Source organism: Musca vetustissima, unplaced genomic scaffold (genome assembly GCF_032173495.1).
Source record: "Musca vetustissima isolate MV318-11 ecotype Yass unplaced genomic scaffold, APGP_CSIRO_Mvet_v1 utg4378, whole genome shotgun sequence".
Classification (NCBI taxonomy): domain Eukaryota; kingdom Metazoa; phylum Arthropoda; class Insecta; order Diptera; family Muscidae; genus Musca; species Musca vetustissima.
In genome coordinates, this window is record NW_026887069.1 from 710,079 (window position 1) to 732,252 (window position 22,174).

General features: G+C 36.9%; 1 protein-coding gene across 2 annotated transcripts in view; it reads right to left on the reverse strand.

The window, feature by feature from the left end:
- LOC133334553 (arfGAP with SH3 domain, ANK repeat and PH domain-containing protein) overlaps positions 1-22,174 on the reverse strand; it is a 73,053-nt gene that overhangs the window by 10,481 nt on the left and 40,398 nt on the right. The window contains exons 2-14 of one of the 2 annotated variants that reach the window (XM_061542867.1): positions 19,630-19,702; positions 15,348-15,493; positions 15,020-15,274; positions 12,032-12,117; positions 9,667-10,106; positions 9,429-9,588; positions 9,090-9,365; positions 7,464-7,944; positions 7,282-7,401; positions 6,835-7,204; positions 5,120-5,638; positions 4,977-5,053; positions 4,702-4,749 (exon numbers count right to left, since the gene is read on the reverse strand). In XM_061542867.1, the coding sequence (XP_061398851.1) occupies positions 4,702-4,749; positions 4,977-5,053; positions 5,120-5,638; positions 6,835-7,204; positions 7,282-7,401; positions 7,464-7,944; positions 9,090-9,365; positions 9,429-9,588; positions 9,667-10,106; positions 12,032-12,117; positions 15,020-15,274; positions 15,348-15,493; positions 19,630-19,702 (3,051 nt within the window). The remainder of the gene's footprint in view (positions 1-4,701; positions 4,750-4,976; positions 5,054-5,119; positions 5,639-6,834; positions 7,205-7,281; positions 7,402-7,463; positions 7,945-9,089; positions 9,366-9,428; positions 9,589-9,666; positions 10,107-12,031; positions 12,118-15,019; positions 15,275-15,347; positions 15,494-19,629; positions 19,703-22,174) is intronic. The other variant, XM_061542868.1, reaches the window with a different exon arrangement.

Sequence of the window (22,174 nt, forward strand, 5' to 3'; positions counted from 1 at the left end):
CATTATTATCAGTAATTTTTATAGCCATCAGGTCAGTAACGTCTACTGCTTTCCATCTCTCCATTGTCATATTCATACACATTGGAATAAAATTTGTGTGAAATGAAAATTTTTGAAAATTTCAATAAAAGTATGCATCAGCAATAATTGGGAGATATACAGAAGCGAAATGCGAATGATGAATTAAAAGTTATAATAATATAAAATCTGTGGTGGGTTATCATCATAGGTGACCTGAAAACAAAATATGTACATTACTTGAGAAATTATGTTTAGTTGATCAAAGGGATATTACTAAAACAAAACTAAACTATTACTAAAACTACAATGGGAAATCAGATGAGAATATAGACATAAAGGTAATGGTAATGGGAATGAAGGATTTTATTGGTCTTTAGTAGGGGCAGCGAAGCGCTACGGTTCCAGCTACAAATGCAAGGATGAAAATCAGAAGATATTCGCAATAGTTTTGATCCTAAGATCCATTCCCTAGATCATTTTTTCTTAAAATATGAATAGTAATAGTTCCATGAGGAGACGTTGTTCTTTAAAGTACTTAAAATGTTGCTAGGCACGGGAAATATCAAATCAGGTGGTACCATTATATGGTGGTTATATGCCTAATCGTTGGTCAATGCCTTTGAACTCATAAACACAACACCTCGCATATATCCGATACCACAAATGTGTATCACAGATAAAACTAATATACGATGCCATTTTCTGTGAAAAATTCATTAAGTATATATCAAAAAACAAGTTATGTTTTTTTCGTATTGAGCCTGTGACTATAAAATTGCAAATACCTTAATATATCAAATAAACTTAAACTTAAATCTAACTTTGCATATCTTCTAATATGTAGATTCCTTAAATCGGTCGGGACATTTATATGGGAACAATGTTACAACACTATGTGACAGTAGGTTGCCCATGCTCTTTAAAAATAATGTACAGACACTCAGGTTGGAAAAAGGGTTAAGAACTTCAAATATGTATGGCGCCTTTTTAATACTTTAGACCAACTCTATGAGAAATTTTGACCAAATAAAACATTACTACCACTTTGGTTGACACACTGGAACCAACTCCTATGAGGGATATTTGGAAGCTTGGGCGAATAAAAAATTTCAGCCAAATACTAATTATTAAGGGATATATATGGGAGCTATCCGAATACTTGGGTCAATATTGATATTATTAATGTAATGTTAAATTTTCAATATCAACTATCATATAAGTAGAACGCCGAAAATTATACATCAACAATATTGCTAGGCAAGACAACGTTTGCCGGGCCCGCTAGTTGTATATACATATGTATGTAGATAGTTTTTTTGAAGCCAATGACAATCCAATTAAATGTAGAAAATTAAAATATTTTGATAATTTTCCATAATTGACAATTTCTTAAAGATATACACTGCCCATTTTCGCCCCAAATATGTCCAAAAAGAACTACGAAGAGGTGAAACCATAAAGGTTCGATATAAAATGTGTGGAAAGGTTAATATCGTTCAAAATACATTTTGCAACGTTTTCGCGGATTTTTCTTAAAATGTTCTTTCATTAAAACCTTTCCACTTCAATTACAGAATACTAACAGAAACTTTAAGTCAAATCGGTCCAACCGTTTCTTTAAAATTATTTTTGCAAGATTTCCGCGGATTTTTCTCAAAATTTTCTTATATAAAAACCTTCCCACTGTAATTACCGACAACTCAAAGAAATTTTGAGTGAAATCGGTCCAGCCGTTCTCAATTGATGCGTTAGTATACATTTTTCTTGCTCCATTTTTATATATATAGATAATCATGAGAAAATCCTTGAACTAGTCTACGTAAATCATACACCATATTTTGAATTAGTTAGGATACCTCCTATTTGTATTCCTGAAGATAATTATCACCCAACTTTATGTATATCCATGATACATGATTATTTAATTTCAGACAATTCGTTAAACTCATTAAAAACTACCTTTAACTATAAAAAACGAACTTTTACAAACTCAACTCACTTATCTCATCTGGTTCCCTTCGCTGAAGAAAATATACCGCTTGTTTTGGGTGTTTCAGCTTGCCAATTACCACCAAGCATACAACAAAAATCTGGGTTTGATAATAGTCAACGCAATCATCAGATATTTACCCTATTGATAAATATTTGGAGTACATAGATAGCAACATCAGAGTTTCGAAAACAAACAATTATAACCTCTTCCCAAAGGATCAGGAGGCAAGGAATAGTATTCCCAAGGATCAAATTGAGCATTTTATTGATTCAATGCCTCGCAGGTGCGCTGCCGTAATTAAAAATAATGGTTATGCTGTCAAAGCAAAATAGCAAAATTTGCTTATTTATAAGAAAAAAGTCAACTGTGTCACTTTTCGCATCCGAGACTCGAGACGTCAAGGCGTATACCCTCCGAAAATCCTTAGGGTGGTTTTCGAAAATTTCCATATTTTCTCCTCACACTATACCTACATAAAACAGAATGTGAACTTTAGGAACAAACATCTATGCTGGCGCCTCGTTGGGTACCAATGTTTCCCATAAAAGATGGACTTGACGTTCTATCTTTAATTATGCAGGCCTTGTCTAGACTTGTCTCCTTAGTGACAACCAATGGAGATTCTTGTAATTATCATCAATATGCGGTCTCTGATGCCATGAATGGCTACAGATGCAACAGATTCTACTCCAACATCCCCGGCAATTTAGGACTGTAAGAGGTTTCTCCCTAGGCAAACCCGTTCGATTCTGCTACAATTAAGATCCGGTTATAGCAATCTTCTTAATTCGCATTGTCCCCAGGATTATAAATAAGTGTCCCTACTGCCTTACAAGCCCATAAGGCACACACCAACCATTCAATTGCCCATCCGAGCCAAAAAGTCTACTGTCCATTGACTTATGGCTAAAGCCAATTGAGATGGCACAATTTCTCCGGTCATCCTCTTCAAATTCTAATTGCGTTAACATATTTTCCATTCATCTGTTTTTCTATCAATAATTTAAGAAAGAACTTTTATCTACAGCCAATCTGTTAAAAAAAAAAAAAAAAAAAAAACAAAACAGAAGTGCCTAAACCAAGCAAGTTTTGGACAAGAAAACCTAAGGCCGCAAATTCCGAGGAGAGTTCATAACGAATAAAAAAAAAACATCACAAACTAGTAAGGAAAGTTCAAAAGTCGGACGGGGCTGACTATATGATACCCTTCACCACTATGGGTACATACAAGAGGTGCTAATATATACAGTATTCTGTAGATAGAATCGACATATCATCTTTAGATTTTTCCAAAACTTGACACACAGCAAATTTCGTTCAAATCGAAAGATATATAGGGACTTTGGTGCACCATTTACATTAAATCGGACGAAAATATATATAAGAGCTATATCAGCGCTTTCCCAAATTTCGTGCAAATCTAAATCTGAACCGATTTCCCCCAGTTTCAATAGCTGTACCAAATTTCATCAAAGTCGGATTATAAATGCGACCTGTATTTTGTTTACAATTTAACATGGACAGACAGACGGACGGACATGCATAAATCGACATGGAAAGTAATTCTATGCATATTCTCAAAAGGAAGCATGGGTCTATCTCGTTTCCTTTTGCCTGTTACAAAACATATGCACAAAGACATAATACCCTGTACCACAGTGTTGTGAAGGGTATAAAAATAAAATACTCAGAAGAGGTCTTTCATAGACCTACCGATGTGGTGTTGGAATGGATTGAAGACAGTTGGGTTTAAGATATCTGTACTATATAACTTTCTTTAATACGAAGAAAAAAAGTACAATATTAATTCAAGGATATATTTAGACACAGATAAGGAACAATGAACATCTATGAAGGTTAATAAAATATGTGATATGATTTTGAAGCAATTGTGATAACTTTTGCCTCAAACTCTCTAAAAATAAGTTTATGTTTTTATTAGTAATAATCGACTCAGAAAGTGATTCTATGCATATTCTCAAAAGGAAGCACGGGTCTATCTCGTTTCCTTTTGCCTGTTACAAAACATATGCACAAAGACATAATACCCTGTACCACAGTGTTGTGAAGGGTATAAAAATAAAATACTCAGAAGATAGACCTACCGATGTGGTGTTGGAATGGATTGAAGACAGTTGGGTTTAAGATATCTGTACTATATAACTTTCTTTAATACGAAGAAAAAAAGTACAATATTAATTCAAGGATATATTTAGACACAGATAAGGAACAATGAACATCTATGAAGGTTAATAAAATATGCGATATGATTTTGAAGCAATTGTGATAACTTTTGCCTCAAACTCTCTAAAAATAAGTTTATGTTTTTATTAGTAATAATGAGGGTTAATTTGAAAATTGCAAAACAAAACGCATTTCATACAAAATTAATAAAAAACACACAAATTTTTTAGAAAAGAAATTATCTCGCTTAAAGATTACGAAAAAAAACAACAATCACACTTGCAGTTAAAAAAGAGAGAAAAACAAATAACGGAATGCAAAAGCAGCTGGGTTATATTTGAAAATCAAATTAGTAATCAATCTGCCAAAAAATTGTATTAATAGAGACGCCAATAGAAAAAGAAACAGAATAACAACAACAAGAATATCTGGTATGAAGATTTTTTTTGGAATTAAAACAAAACGAACGAAACGAACAACAAACACAAGAGTACTAATTTTACCGTTTCTTCACTGGGTTGAGACAATTTCAATAATTTATTATGTTTGCGCTGGAAAGAATGGTATTTTGAAAAAAATGTTTTGGTAAAAAATATAAAAAAAAAGAAACGAAATTAAGAACAGCAAGAACACAAGAATTTCTAAATGTTTATAACAGGTAAGAAGCAGGTAATTTTTTTGTAACATTTTGAATTTAAAAATCCTGGAAACTGCAACAATATACAGACTGGGGGAAAAAGAAATGGCAAAGCAGCAATATTTGTGATGCTGAACTTACCTTTCGGGGTGGCGCAATAGGTCCCTCATCTATGGAACTAATACTTTCATTTGATTGGCCATTGGAAATTTCACGTTCTGAAAGAAAAGTTCAGCAGTAAATTATACAAATACATTTCCAAATAAAAGTTAATATGTGTCTACCTGCTGGTGGTCCTGGCGGTGGTATTTTTGGTCTTGACAATGCAGACTTATCGACATGCTTCAATGTGGGCATTTCCCCTGCAGGTGGCAGTACTAACTTGGCACCAGCCAAATGTAAATTACGATTTAACGATTCGCCACTGGGTGAACGTTTGTGACCGAATGTTGTCATTGCCGGCATTATATGGTGGCCCACTGTGCTCGGGCCACCATTGGGATCCTGTGAGACAACCAGCTTATCTATACGCTCATAAAAGCTACCACCATGTGATGCTGAACTATTGTGACCACCACCGCCGCCCATAATGCGAGGACTACTATCTACGGAACGCAACAGCGGCAGGGTACCATATGAAGCCGGATCCATTGATTGATTTTTATGATTGTGCGTTCGTATATCGTTTGTATCGAAATTCTGTGAATGCCTAGGCGGATGCGGTAGGGTACCATAGAAATTTGATGTTGTCGTTCCCGGGGGTGGTGCAGGTGCGGTACGTTTCTTTAATGAATTCATGTTGGCTGAAAAGAGGGAGAGAACAAGAAGAAACAGGAAAATTAATAATGGAAGGCATGCGTAATAATAATATTGACTCTAAATGGGTAAAAGGACTATTCCAAACAATGGGCCCTATATGTCTTCTAAAAATATAAGACTCTAGAGATCTTCAATAGGCAGATCTGTAATTGATATAAACAGGAGACCTAGTTCTTCTATTGGCCGAAGTTTTTAGATATCTTCTATACATGTACGACCCTAGAGGTCCTCTGGGTAGAAGAACTTATAGGTCAGCAAATAACAGGGCAAAGATGTCTTCTACAGAAGAAAGACATCTATGATGTTCTATAGACAGATGAGTCTTGATGACGTTTACTGATGTATATAACCCCAAAGTTCAGCTATAGACCTAAAGACTTCGAGGTTCCATTAAATCGGACGAAAATATATATGGGAGTTATATCTAAATCTGAATCGATTTTCACGAAACTTAACACACATCATTCTAAAATCAATTCAGTACACTATGCCAAATTTCGTGGAAATCATAAGATATATAGGGTCTTTGGTATACCATTTACATTAAATCGGACAAAAATATATATGGTAGCTATATCTAAATCTGAACCGATTTATTTCCAATTTTAATAGGGTTCGTCCTTGGGCCAATTTAACATGGACAGACAGACGGATTGACGGACATGCATAAATCGACTCAGAAAGTGATTCAATGAATATTCTCAAAAGAAACCACGTGTCTTTCTCGTTTCCTTATACACAAAGACATAACACCCTGCACCACAGTGTGGTGAAGGGTATAAAACAAATAGGCATTCTATTAATAAAGGCCACCTACTTCCTTGAAGTCTTCTATTGACAGATTTGCACGGATGTCCTCCGTAGACAGGAAAACTTACAGGTATGATTTAGACAGACAAATGACACAGAAACAGACATTTTCTATGATAGCAGAAGAGTACAGAGAACCTGCTTGCTTCAGACTGATATCAGACCCTATAGGTCTATAATAGTTAAAATACTTTTATAAATGACCTGTAGGCTATTGTAACGTATAATGCCTATAGGACACCATTAGTATGTCTTCAGCCTATGGAATACCTATAGAAGTTCTATTTTCTACAGAAGATATTGTATTCAAACTTTCGAATTAGTAATCTTCTGTTAGTATTCTAATCCAGAATTTTGATTAATATCTTACCTGTTGATGTTGACTTCCTGGCGCCACCACCAAATTCATTATTACTTCTTGCCAGGCGGCCACTTTGGCTTGATGCTGAACTGGGACTTGAACCGCCGCCACCAACGGCACTATTACTACCTCCTCCTCCGCCGACAACACCAGCAGCTACTGCAGCATTAATATTGCCAGCACTACCTAAATACTGGCCCAAGGACATTTGTTGTTTCGGTGATGTACCCGCCGACTGCTGATACATGGGCAATGTAAATTGTCGACTGGGACAATTTGCAATAGGACTAGAACTACTTTGTATTGAATCACAAGTTGAGGAACGTGAACGTAATACCGGTGAATCACCGCCGGCAAAACTGGGAGGACGTGAACGCTTCTAAAAATTAAAAGAAAATAACGATAATTAATACATATCTTTAAGAGATTTGAATAAGCCCAAAAACTAGTACTTACACGTTCATCGATGACCGTATCATCATCTGAAAAATCTGTTGAACCATCTTCATTTGGTAGATTCCAATCTGTATTGATGTGATCGAAAGCACTTTTTTCACGTCGCATGGCACATTCAATCTGAAAATAAAATTCAAATTTAATTAAAGATCCCGAAAATAATTACAAATTCTAGTGCTTACCAATTCCTTACACACATTATGACCCATTTCTTTGGCTATATCCAAAGCGGTTTTATTCTGAGAATTACGTATCTCATAATCGGCACCGGAACGTAGAAGTAGTTTTATACACTCCCTTTTATCGTGTGCCGCACACAAATGCAGTGCTGTATTCTTACCGGTTACATTTAATATACTGGGTGGATTTGTAACTTTATTTAGACCTTTCGGTGGCATATTTTGTATAAGGAAATCAACAATGTGTAGAGTGCAACCCGTTTCGCGCAGTACAGCCAAATGCAGTGCCGTAACACCATCATCCCATGAGGGTAGACAACACGTTAAATCTGCACCTTCTGCCCACACCTGCAGTAGTTGACTCATATCGGCATTAACAACAGCCTGTTCCAAATCACAGCGTAAATCATTTTCATCGGCACATGTGCGCATCACATAACGCTTGGCAACATATTTGGCTCGAATAAAATCGTAACGTTGTTCCCTAAAAAAAATAAAATAAATTGAATGAAATTTATATCCCTCGTTTTCTCCTACTTCTATGGGTTGAAGATGTCAAATGCCTTCTATAGAATATTGACTCTAGGGTTGTTCGCCTATATACAAAATGCATTTTAGGTCCTTTGTCTATAGAAAGCCATTAAGGTCTACTGTTCATAGAAGGCCTTCAAGATATTCTATCTATGGAAGGCCTTTAAAGTCTTCTGCCTATGGAAGATCTATAAGTTCTATTGTCTCTATAGAATACCTTTAAGGTTTTCTGTTTATAAAATATCTTTAAGATCTTATATCTATAGAAAACCTTTAATGTATTCTGTTTATGGAAGATCTATAAGGTCTATAAGATCTACAAGGTCTATTGTCTATAGAACACATAGAAGTCGTTTATGGTCGGCTGTCTGTAGAAGATCTTTGGGTTATTCTGTCTAAAGAATAAAGGTCAGAAGAAGAGCCTATAGACCACCATAAGAAGACATTTAAGTTCTTCTGTCTATAGAAGGGCTGAAGATTCCGCTCGCAGAGTGACAACTGCTACAGAAATGCACCCACCTGGCGGAGGCACCTGTTTCGCGTCCGCTACTTTTACTTTATCCACCAACAACTGCCCAATTGTCATAACCTTATATTTCGGTTTCGACACTTCGGCAGATAATGGATTTCCAGAGGGAAATTGTGCCTTATCAGCTTTCTTGAAGGAGAGGCCTTAAAAAGGGCTCGCTTCGGGCTGACGTCGACAGGCCCTCGTGGTTTAGGAATCATTTCACTCAAGAAGTTCCTCGCAATATCGTTCAGATATTTCCTATTAAAATTCGGATGCATAGAAGTTGATTTTAGTGAGGATTTAGGGTCGACCATAGCATAGCCTCTAACCATGGTAAGGACTCGGCAACCAAGCCTGAATAAACTTATTGAGGCGTCCAGATATCAACAAGACTCCGTTCTAATACAATCGGGATCCTGAATGCAAACCCTAGATTCTGTCTATAGGTATTCTGTCTATAGGTATTCTTGAAAAGTAGCCTCTTAACAACTATCCTATAATATTTTGTGTCTCTCAACTAAAACGTATTCACCAATATCTCTTCTATACAATAAAAGTATTCATCTATTCAATATTCACATCCTTACATTGTACTATCCGGTGTCAGTTTGCCTTTGCCCAATGTGGCTTCCATAATTTCATTTAAAGCATGATTACCCATGGCACGAGCTATCAATAGATTGGCTGTGGTTAAATTATCCAGCGTTAAACTTTGGATGCGTGAATGATGGACACCAAGATCACGATGAACACCCGAACATTGGATACACACAAGAATGCCAAAATTCAGACTTATCCAGGTGACATCATTGCGTGAACCACAATCACAGCATTGATCATTGCCTGGTAACAATTGGACGTATCTGGAAAGAAATCACATTAGTGAAATTTAAATTCTCCCTCGTCGTGATGGCCATGGAACTCACCTGATAACAGTCTTTTGTAATTCCACTAAGCTGGGACTCATTTGTGGATTTGCATGCTGGAATGCCTTAGCTAAAGCTTTTTCTTTACAATTCACCAAAACAGCCATCCAAGCTTTTTGATCGGACTCATCTTCGGCTTGAAAATGATATGGACGATTGTCTGGAAAATGAAAAAATAAATAAAAATATTCAATTAAAATCAAAAAATTAGAAATAAAATTCCCAAAAAAATACTCACAGCTGATCAAATCAAAACCTCGTTTATCATCTGGCACCGGCTTAATTTGACATGTCAGCAAGTTAACTCTTGTCGGCGGTTTCGTTTCATCGGCATGACATATATCGAGAAACCCGTCACTGGTCACTCGACATCGTCGTTTTTGCCATACTCTCCGCACTTTACCCTCGCTCTTCTTTAGCAGATGGCCGGAACGTGTTACCCCGTGATGTTTATCGCCCTGCAACTGATGCAGCGAATAACCCGTTCCACCTCCACCCTTATCGGTTGGTACATTTTCGACACGTTCAAAATCGGGTGTACTACGCAGCAGGGTTCGTAATTCCAATAGACTGCGTCGATCTTCATCCTGACGTTGTTTAATTTTATGCAATTTATCGCTCAAATCACTGATATATGTACCGAAATGTTCAATCGTTTGGAGGCCATCTTTGAAGTAGCTAGTGGGATGGGAAGAAAAAATATGATCAATATAAGCTGTAAATTGTTATCCAGAATTCGAATATTTAAAATTTTTCTTAGAGATTTACTAACAAAGTTTCAGCTTAAAAAAGTCTTTGACCATCGACAACTATACGAAACTCAATACTAATTGGGAAGTCCACAAAGTAGGATAAGTTTTTTTTTATACTTTCACCACACTGTGGTACAGGGTATTGTGTCCTTGTGCATATGTTTGTAACAGACAAAAGGAAACGAGATAGACACATGGTTCCTTTTGAGAATATTTATAGAATTACATTCTGAGTCGATTTATGCATGTCTGTCCTTGTATTTTTGTGACCAATGTACAGGTCGCATTTATGATTCGATTTGGATGAAATTTGGCACAAGTCACTTATTTGGCCCTTATTTTCCCCTATTGAAATTGGGGAAAAACGGTTCAGATTTAGAAGATTTTGCACAGCCTACTGGAGTAAGAGCAGTTTGATGTCTCTGAAGATTTATCGAAATCGGTACAGAATTAAAAATTTGATTTCGCACGATTCAATTTCAATGATCTCCAAATATGCTATGTACAGGATATTGTACATATGAGCAGCTCTTGTAGGTACCCAAAGTGGTGAAGGGTACCATATAGTCGGGCCGTCCGACTTTTGAATTTTCCTTACTGTTTTATTTATAAGTTAATATAGTTCAAAAGTAGCTAATTTCCGAAATAATATCTAAGGACCCTATTTGCAGCCTAGAAAGACACTGGACCCTATTTTAAATACTCATATTTCTCAATGTAAAGAATATGAACTAGATCTGAGTGGATGGACAGTTCTGTCTAAAACATTGCCATGGTTCAGTAATATATGGGGTTTAGATATTATGAAGCAGTTGGTATATTAATGGAGACGATAATAGGGAGGTGGTCTGAACCGGGGGAAATAACAGGCCTGGTGCCACTATGGGATGTCTGACAAACTGTGGCAATCTCTCTCTATTCTTGTGGGGGCATGCGCATTCATTGTGCAAAATATTTTAATTTCGTTAATCGGGCTCATTAAAATCTTTCGGGAATTCGAAAAATTATAATCAATATAGGAATAACAGTAGTTCACTGCATGATTAGATCTCTTATTTCGAAATTGGAGGTTAGTTGAGTTGACCACTTTCATCCATGTGAAGACGAAAAGGATTTCCGCCATTTGAAAGTGCTATCTCAACAACATTTCTCAAAGAACAGTGACAGTATAACTTGTTGCTAAATTTCCCTCATTGCCACGTAATTATGCAGGGTAGAAAAAACACTAAGAAATCATAACAACTCAATTTCAATGTGGCCTCCAAAAAAAAAGATAAGTAAACAGACAATATATCCACCGGCCTCCAGGCAGCCATTCATCCAATCAGTCTGTATGTTTTTTTTTATTTTACCAATGACTTTTTTTTTTATTTTTTGAAGATCAGCCGGTAAACAAAAATTTGCTATTCAAATCAAGTAATTGATATATAAGGTAAGACATACACAGACAGTAGGTATGTACAATAAACATACAGTCGTACGTACATATATCCATATAAAAAAATAAACGTAATACAACAATTGCTTGGCACATATTTGTCTACGACACTCGTGAAAGATTGAAATTGAGATGGTGTGACGGCTATGGCCATAAAGTATTGTCGCATTTCGGTTTATTTTTTTGTTTTAGTTTTCTCCTCTATATCTTAAGAGCATCAAAAGTGGCAACGTTCCATAATCAGAGTTGAAGGAATACAATAAATAAATTAAAAAGCAAAAACAACAACAAATAATATCCACAACAATGGTTGATACTCTAGGTATTGCAGCAATATTTATCATATCGATCGATTCGTATCGAATTATATAGCAGAGGCACCTAGTTGGTAGTTAGGCAGGCAACATACTTACTTATTCAAAGCGTGATAGTATTCGATAAAATGCTGTAGCAATTCGATGCCAGTTTTTGTTTTGATTTCCTTATATTTCAATAAATACTGAAAGAAAAAAGAAGAAGAAAAAGAGAAAATAAATAAATAAACAAAAAATTACCATAAAATTAACAACAACGAATTTAAGTAGAAATAAACAAAAAAACACACACACAAACGCACACACAACTGAAGGTAAACAATTTTGCATTTGTTGTGTTGGTTTTTTGTCTTTTGTGCAAAATAAAGGAAATGATGGAGGGATTTTGTCCAGCTTATATTACTTTTATGTATAATAATGTAATCAACTGATGCTGATGATGGATAGATTGTAAAAGATGCACAATGGGTTGAAAACTACTCGGAATTTAAATTAGTTTTTGGTCTCCAGATTGAGTTGTCAATTATGCGGTGAAGTCTTAGTCATAATTTTAGATTACTCTTCCAATGAAATTATCTGGGCCAAAAGGTAATTCGAGAACCAAATACCGGATCTGCGATCAAGTACTCATTTTCCGAATTGTAAGGATCTGGATAGTGATGTACTATCGGCATAATTTTTCAAATTCGAACTGGCGAAGAAAATTAGAATTTTTATTAACGAGCAAGAACTGTTTTTGCAAGACTCCAATGGAAAAAATACGACTGACTGTAAGATACCGGTATTTACCATACTGAAGGTGGTGGTCATTTAGTTCAGTTTCGATCGACTGAGTGCATTGAGGTTCAGAGAGACCTAAAACTGTACCGCCTTCGGGGATCAGAGCTGAATGTTAACGGACACGTTCACAGGTTGCGGATAGTGGGAAGCCCAATATTATTCGTTGGGTAGCTGTGAATATCAAATAAGCAGTCGCGGACAATGAACGATTGCCTATGATCCCAGGACTGACGAGGCAAGAATAGCGCCTTTAAATATCCATTTCCAAGGTCTTAGGTCACTACCTTCCAAGGTGACCTCCCTAACGCTGGGGTGTCAAGCGACCTCGTGCCCATCAGTGTTCTACGGTTTGTAGTTAGGGTCTCTACATTATTAGAATGAAGCCTTGTTGATACCTGGGCGCCTCAACAAGTTTTTCAGGCTTAGTCGCCGAGTCCTTACCATGGTTCGAGGCTATGCCATGCCCAACTTAAATCCTTATTTATGCAGCCAAATTTAAATACCCCTCAACTCTGGGACGACTCACCCTTGACAACGAGGAAGACGTCATGGATAGTACTGTTATTAGCACTACGGCGACTAATACAATAGCTATCCTGGTGACTCCTCCAAATCAAGGTGAGTCCCCTCAGATGCTGAGTAGGGACGACAATCCAGGCGAGGAAAAGGATCCAAACTCTCTCTCCACGGCCTTTAGTGATGTCTTGAGATTTCTGAGGCAGTTGACCGTCGAAGTGGATATTGGGACCGATGAGCTCCTTATCGTAAAGGTGGATGAATCATCGGAATCGGGAACCACTAAACGAGTCAACGCCAAAAAGATCTCTGACAAGAAGATTTACCGGAGAGCAGTTAATTACTACAACCGGTTTATCGGACGGGACAGAGACTGTATAACGGACAATGAGTTCCTTCTAATTAAGAGGAACCCAAATACATTCTGAAGTTATCCCGTAACTATCCGAATGATATTGCGAAGGACTTCTTAATTGATAGAATTCTTACATCATGTGCGGAATCTACCGCGATAGGCCCTCAGCTCGAGGAAAAGAGGAAAGACATCACAATGGGAAAACTGAGAGTAAGGGACTGTCGATAAGGCACAACCATCCTCTGTAAATCCGCCCACTGCCGAAATGTCGAAACCGAAATCCAAGGTTAGACAATTGGGCAAATGTTGGTGAATAAACCAAAGGTGCTAAGAGACCCACACAGTCGTTAGATGCACGAAGTACTGCTTCGTACGCATCGGTAGTGTCGATAGAGAATACTGACAAAAGTGATAAGGGTGTGGTGAAAGCCAAACCCACCGCGGAATGGCTACCTCTGTATGGATCCCACAACCTTTTAAGAGAATACACTGAAGTTGGTGGACAAGCAGAAAGACGGACTTCAGATGAGGAAGTGGAGAATCCTCACCTCGTTTGAATCAAACGGCGGTCTTGTCGCTAAGTTCGCCATCGATTCTGCTGGTGAACAATACCTAAGGAGAAACAAGGGAGAGCTGTTTTACGGGATGGGAAACTAAAATTTCGCCTCCCGCCAGTAAAACAGGTAACAGACAGCAGCAGGCGCTAAACATGGTGCAGATAAATCTGGATCATTTTAAAGCAGCAGCTGATCCTCAACCTCTCCTTCTCAAACACCAACATCGCTCCCTTCCAGGAACCATATCTCTACAAAGATAATGTAATGTCCAATAAAAATACATTGCGTAGATATACACGATTTCTCGGAAGGGTCTTGGATTAAATGATAGAGTGCCAGCTGCCTATTGCTCGTTTAGGCGGAAATTGCGGCTCCTTCATTGATTTGTTGTTTCAGTTTCCTATTTGGGTAATAAAATTGGAGGCAACTCCATAAGATCGCCATCATAGTTTATAGTAACAAATAGGATGAGTTTGCTGAAATATAAACTAAAAGAGGTAATGAAACTGAAGCAGATCTGATCAAAGCGATTATTATCTGTGCTCAAATTTCAAAGGAATGTTCGCTGAGTGCATATGCAGTTGAAATCGTTTATAACGACATATCAGTTATAACGACTGTATCCAAAGTCCCGAGAAAAGATCTGCCTTTTTTTGTCATAGTTTATAACGACATAGTTCACTAACGACCGATTTTGCCGGTCCTTTGGCCGTCGTTATAAGCGATTTCGACTGTACTTTTCTCTAAGAAAACTACTCCCAATACTTGATACTACGCAAAAATAATTTCCTGGTTCTCAAAATCCATTGTGCAACACATTATTAAAAATGTAACGTAACGAATAAACCCCTAATTAATTTCACTGAATTGTTTACATACTTCACAGGTTTGTAACTGATATAGACGTCGTTCCTTTTCCATTTCATCGGCCACCACAGCAGCATCAATTTCGGTACGCACCATACCCGCCTCCTTGGCCTGGGCTTTTTTCTCCTTTTCGATTTTAATGAATTTTGCCTCATAGTCTTTGGCAGCCTTGTCGAAGGGCCTCTTCATATCGCCCTTGACACCACGTAATTCACTTTTCAACATTGAATCGACCGGAAACATGACAATGTTGTTGATATTTTGCATCTAGAGGAAGAAGAAGAGCGGAAGGGAGATTAGCAATTAGTGGGAAGGTGAAAGGAAGAATGTTCCTACATACCAATGTTTTCATTAATGCACTCAACTCTTTTGTCACCACTGAGAATTTAAGGAATGCTGCTCCAATATCTGGTTCATCCTGATCGATTACTTTGCCGCCGAGACGTTCAAGGGCCCTCACCAGAAACATTTCATTGTCAACGTGAGCTGTAAAGGAGGAAAGAAAGAAATAAAGAAAAATTGTAAATTAATTAACTCAAAAAAGGGCGACGGATGTCGAGGACGAATACACCAGGGCAGAGGCAGGCATGTTGGTTGAGAAAAAGCAATTAAAGGCATACAAGGTGGTGTTTGGCTGCAGAGGTAGTGAATTGAGTGTGTCAAGTATTTTTATGGAAATTAGTTTATGGCAAATTTAAATATGAGAAGGAAATAATAAAGGGACAGACAGGAATCTAAAAAATGTTTCCATATTTATCTCTGTGGGCCTTTCCAATCTCTGTTTTAGAAAAGCTCACAGTGATAACGAGGAAATACTTTTTTATACCCTACACCATAGTATGGAGGGTATATTACTTTTGTTATTCCTTTGTCTGCCGACAGGTCAAGTTCGAAGATAGATTATATCGGTTCCCGTTTTTCGGTATTTTGGGGTTCTTGAGCGCGTTTTTCAACCGAATTCGCTGAAATTTGGTACATTGGGTTCTTTTTGGATACCAAATTTCTCCATTAAAAATTATAAGTATAGGTCCATTTTTCGGGTAGGCCCCATATATGTGTACACCCCAATTTTAAGTTTTTTTTTTCGGGGGTTTGGCAGGATTTTTCGCTGAAATTTGGTACATTGGCTTCTTATTGACTACCAAAAATTTCTACACTAAAAATTATGAATATAGGTCCACATTTCCTGGTAGCCCCCATAAAAGGGTTCCTCCCCATTTTTGGTATTTTGGGGTTCTTGAGCGCTTTATTCAACCGAATTCGCTGTAATTGGGTTCTTATTGGGTACCAAATTTCTTCACTAAAAATTATAAATATAGGTCCACTTTTTCTGGTAGTCCCCATATAAGGATTCCTCCCATTTTCGGTATTTTGGGGTTCTTGAGCGCTTTTTTTTTAAACGAATAAGCTGAAATTTGGTGCAATGGGTTCTTATTGGATACCAAATTTCTATACTAAAAAATGTAAATATAGGACAATTTTTTCGGGTAGCCCCCATATAAGGGTGTCCCACAATTTTCAGTAATTAGGGGTTCTTGAGCGCGTTTTTCATCCGAATTATCTGTAATTCGGTTTTTTTTGTAGTCGTATATGGTAACAAATCTCCCTCCCAAAAAATATTATCATTCGCCCCTTTTACGAGTAGTCCCATGTAACCCCCTTTTCTAACCTAACCTAACCTAACCATACCCTTCACCACACTGTGGTACAGGGTATTATGTCTTTGTACATTTGTTTGTAACAGGCAAAAGGAATCGAGATAGACCCATGGTTCCTTGGTTCCATAGAATCTCTTTCTGAATCGATTTATGAATGTCCGTCCGTCTGTTCGTCTCTTGATGTTAAATTGTAAACAAAGTACAAGTCGCACTTATCATCCGATGTGGAGCTGTGTCAAGCTCATTTTTTGGCCCAAGGACGAACCATATTGAAATTGGGAAAAATCGGTTCAGTTTTAGATATAGCTCCCATATATATTTTCGTCCGATTTAAGCTAAATGGTGCACCAAAATTCCTATATATATTTCGATTCGTACGAACTTTAGCATAGCGTACTGAATTAAGACTATAATGATGTTTGCTAAGTTTCGTGAAAATCGTTTCAGATTTAGATATAGCTCCCAGATATATTTTCGCCCGATTTAAGGTAAATGCTGCACCAAAGTCACTATCTATCTTTCGATTTGCACGAAATTTGGCACAGCGTACTGAATTAATTCTAGAATGTTGTGTGTAAAGTTTCGTGAAAATCGGCTCAGATTTATATATAGCTACCATATACTTTTTCGTCCGATTTAAGGTAAATGGTGCACCAAAGTCCCTATATATCTTTCGATTTGCACGAAATCTGGTATAGCGCACTGAATTAAGTGTAAAATGACGTGTGTTAAGTTTTAGATATAGCTACCGTATTTATTTTCGTCCGATTTAAGGTAAATGGTGCACCAAAGTCTCTAAATACCCTTCGATATCACGAATTTTGGCATAGCGTACCAAAGTGTCTATTTATCTTTCAATTTGAACGAAATACGGCACAGCGTACTGAATTAAGTGTAGAATGATGTGTGTTAAGTTTCGTGAAAATCGGTTCAGATTTAGATATAGCTCCCATATATTTTTTCGTCCGATATAAGGTAAATGTTGCGCAAAAGTTTTTATATATTGTTACGAATATAAATTTAGATTTAAGTTAATTTAGATGAATTCCGTTATTTTAAGAATTTGAATTGTAACGTAAATTTCTACTACGCAGTTTTTTTGAATATCTTCACAACAACAACTACTGTATAGATTTTTCTACATCCTTCCATTTCCTCTTTCATTTTCTATTTTGCTATTGTCGTACAATTCTTGTTAAACGTCATCATTGATGATCGCTTAATTCCTCTTTCTTTGTTACCCCCTCGCCTGTATATGTGTTGTTGTTATTGTTTACTCAATGTTAGTTTGTATGTGTTGTGTTATTGTTCACTCAATGTAAGTTTGTATGTGTTTGTTGCATTGGTAGATTGTTCGTAATCTAGGCGTTACCAGATCGTCTAGAAACTTCTGTAGCGACAGGCAAGGCTCATATAAATAGAGGGAATGGAAAGGCAGTGAGTCAGTTGTGAATCAGATCGCGAATTGAAACCGTCGAGTAAAGTAAAGTGCAAAGTAAAGTTCTGTGAATAAAATCATTGTAATAATCGTAATCCGAAAGAACCCGCGTTTTATTTGGTACGAATTGTATCGGGAAATAAAACAACGTCTACACGGGATTAAGCAAAACCCAAGAACGTAACAATATCTTTCGTTCAATTGCATGTCAATGTTCTTTCGTCTTTTAGGAGACTATGTAGAATATACCCAACATGGTGAAAGGTTTCATATAGTCGGCGCAGTCCGACTTTATTACTTTCCATACTGTTTTATATTCCGCGTTTAGGGGTTGGTTCTAAGTCTCTGTTGTAATCATTCTACCTGCGGAGGATATAGAGACCAAAAACTAGAACGCAAGGCTCAAGAATGAACTATATCGGCCCGCATTTAGGCCTAGTCTCCATACCGATTTCGGTATTTTAAATATTTATCGGTAAGGAAAGTATTGTTATGCAAAAATTTTGGTTTCGAAATCGAGCTATATCAGTCCTGAATAAGGTATATAACCTCATATGATGACAACTACAAATGTTCGATAATTCCTACACGATATTGGCCCCGCTTTTGGGTACAGCATCCAGGGAACAATTTTTTTCTGTAGTGACAATTTTCATATTGAAGCAGTAGCTTACACCCATCTCCCCGAAATAAAAGCTGGGTACGTTGATGATGGCCTCATATAACTGTGCCCTCCAAATTACAGTATTTTGTGGATGTTCCACCCTAACATGCGTCGTCAATATCGGTCCTGTTTTTGGGGTTTATAGGAAAAATCTCCCCTAATAACGACTGACCGTTGTATTTGGTGTACATTATGGTTAAGAATTGCCTGTATAGACACACTTTTCATTTCAAGTACCTATCAGTATTCCTATGCTGGAGGGTATCCAAAGATCGGCCCGGCCGTACTTAACGCTTTTTTCACTTCTTTATTTTCCTTCCTTATAAATAAGTGTGTGAAAAATACCTTGAAGGATTTCTTTTCTTTCTCAATGAAGAAGAAAAATAACGAAATCATAAAATTCTTCTACGTGACATGTGTGTCATCACCGTGGGGAAATTGTGTTCTTGTAATAGTGAACGAATGACTGAATGACGACAATATCTATTCTGTGTTAGTGTGTAACTGTGCTACAAGGAGTTTCTATGAGTTTTCTATATTACAACAAAAAACAAGTGGTTGCAGATGGTGATGTTGGCGGTGGTGTGGCTGGCTGCTGCTGCGCCTGGGTATTTTTGTCATTGCAACAACTACGACGACTATGTTTGGCATGTATGCAACAATATGCGCACAGACACGCGTTGCTCTTGGCCACTTGTTACTACTTAATTTTAGAGATACACATACGCGTTGTTTGGTTGCACTTTAATACACACATAAATATAGAGGATATAGAGGGTGGTGGTAGTTAGGCGAACATGCAATATGTTTGAAAGTGTTGGAGGTTGAATAGTTTTTTTTCTCTTGTTTTAAAAATACTTACTATTTCCTGAGTTATGTATGGCCTTGACAGCTTTTTTCAATTTTGTTAATCCTTCACGGTCAAATTCCAAACGCTGAAAAGAGGAAAGAAAAAAAGAATAAAAATGAAAACTTTTTTATTAGACATTTTAGTTGAAAGGTTAAAACGGGGGGAAAGTTGGGCAGAGTGTTGATAGCATCTAATGGATATTCTTAAGGTAAGAAAATTCTTGGTTAATTGTGGAGATTATTGAAAAATGTTTTTTCTTTAAAAATGGTAAATTTAGAACAGATTCATGTTATAAGTATCGTACGGATATCTTCGCCAGAAGTTATTTTAATTAAAGACAGTTTAGGCATAGTATTGGTAGCATTTGTCTATTTTTACCTATAGTAGAGTAACTTCGGGTAATGTAGACTATGCGTCTAATGTCAATGCCGCCTTGATAAATGTTTTCCTAATTAGTAAAAACAAACATCAAACATGGTTTTTAATAAATAATTGCAATTTTAGAATTGTAGAAAATGTAGCTCTGATTGTAAAAGTGTGATTTGAGATTTTTTAGCACAATAGTCGACCGTTTTTCAAAATCGTCGAACACTTTGTTTTTTTTTCGAATATAAAGAAGTTATATGGTTTTCTTTAACAAAAATATACGTTTACCTGTAATTACAATCGGTGATTTTTAATTTTTATTCATTTTTGAAGCTGATAATTATTTTTAAATAAAAATATTCAATGTCGGGTAATGGGGACCACTATAAAAAAGTGGGACATTTTCATGAGGACGAGTTCGAAACATGGGCATTTAATATGCGAGGAGGTATTCTATCCTCTGAAAACTCGATATGCGAGATTTCAAGTGGTTCGGTTGGATAATGAAGCAAGGACCTTCAAAATAAATGGGGGCTATTCCAAAACATGAACCCTTATATTTTTGCATTGATTGTTACCCAAGTGTGCAATAAATTGAAATTTATCACAACCAATCCACAACCTACCTTTAACTTAATGATCATCATTACCCACACATAATGGTCCACATTACCCGCCAAGTTATTCTTATACGCAGTTTAGAGTTTTTTGAAAAATACTGCAATAACATTTTTATAGATAAATATTTATTAGTGTTTGGCGGGTTTATTTATATTTATAATGTTTGACCTGAAATATATTTAGCCAACAAATCTACTATGTTGTGAAAACAATTTGTTTTTATTTTTTACCGTTGTTACGCCCACAATATCAAAAAAAAAAACAAATGGTGGTCCACATTACCCGGAGTTACTCTAAGGAAAAGTCGAAAGTCGAACGATAACGGATATGGAACCATATTTTGACATATCCCATTTACAAAGGTTCCGCCACAATGGTCTTAAGCTCTTTTCCAAATGAAGTAGCTGAAATTTGGTATTCAGTGTTGTGGTAAAAAATATTCGTACAAAATGTTCAATATAGAGCCCTGCTTTGATGTTATCGTCATATAAAGGTTCCGCAATTTTGTGTATTTTAAAGGGCTTCGTCGTATTTTGCACATGAAATGGTTGAAATATGACTGCTTATTGAAGAACATCTTTGCAAAAAATTGTCAATATCGGTACAGGTTTTGACAAAGCTTCCGCATCATTTTTGGCATTTTTTATGTCCTAGGGAGATTTTAAATCCAAATATATGCAATAAATGTGTAGGTAAAAAAACTTAATCGCAAAATTTACCAACGAGTAAAACACCAAACCGAAGGCTTTGATGCAGGCACTCCTTCTGTAGAGATGAAGAACGAAACCTGGTGACAGATACAGACAGCATGTTAAGGATCTGGAAGGAGCATTTGGAAAAGATTCTGGTATAAAATACCCCAGATACCCCAGACCCAATAAGAGATGATGGTATAGAGTGTATACCACCTAGCCAAGATGAGGTCGAAATAGCAATCAATCGGCTGAAGAATAATAAAGCAGCAGGTGTTGATGGGTTACAAGCCGAATTATTCAAGAACATGCACCAGCTGATTAGTACAATTTGGCTAGAAGAATGCATGTCCAATGATTGGAGCCTCAGCATCCTCTGTCCCGTGCACAAAAAAGGAGACAAGACGATATGTACCAACTATAGAGGAATAAGTCTCCTTCCCATCGCATATAAAGTGCTATACAGAGTGCTGTGTGAACGACTGAAGCCTATGATCAATGACATTATTAGACCATACCAATGCGGCTTCAGACCTGACAAATTCACCATGACCATGTTTTCACTCGGTGCCAAATCCTGGAAAAGACCCACGAAAAATAAATCGACAGATTCCATCTATTCGTCGACTATAAAGCCGCATTCGACAGCCCTATCCGTTCAGAAGCGTTTAAAGCCATGGCTGCAAAATTAATACGGCTATGCAGGATAACTTTAAGTGGCACAAGGTCTGCAGTTAAAGTGGGAAAGGACCTCTCGGAGCCCTTCAAAACCGAACGAAGATTCAGACAAGGTGACAGTTTGCCGTGTGACCTGTTTAACATCCTGCTGGAAAAGGTCATACATGAGGCAAAGGTGAACAGAAATGACACTCTGTACA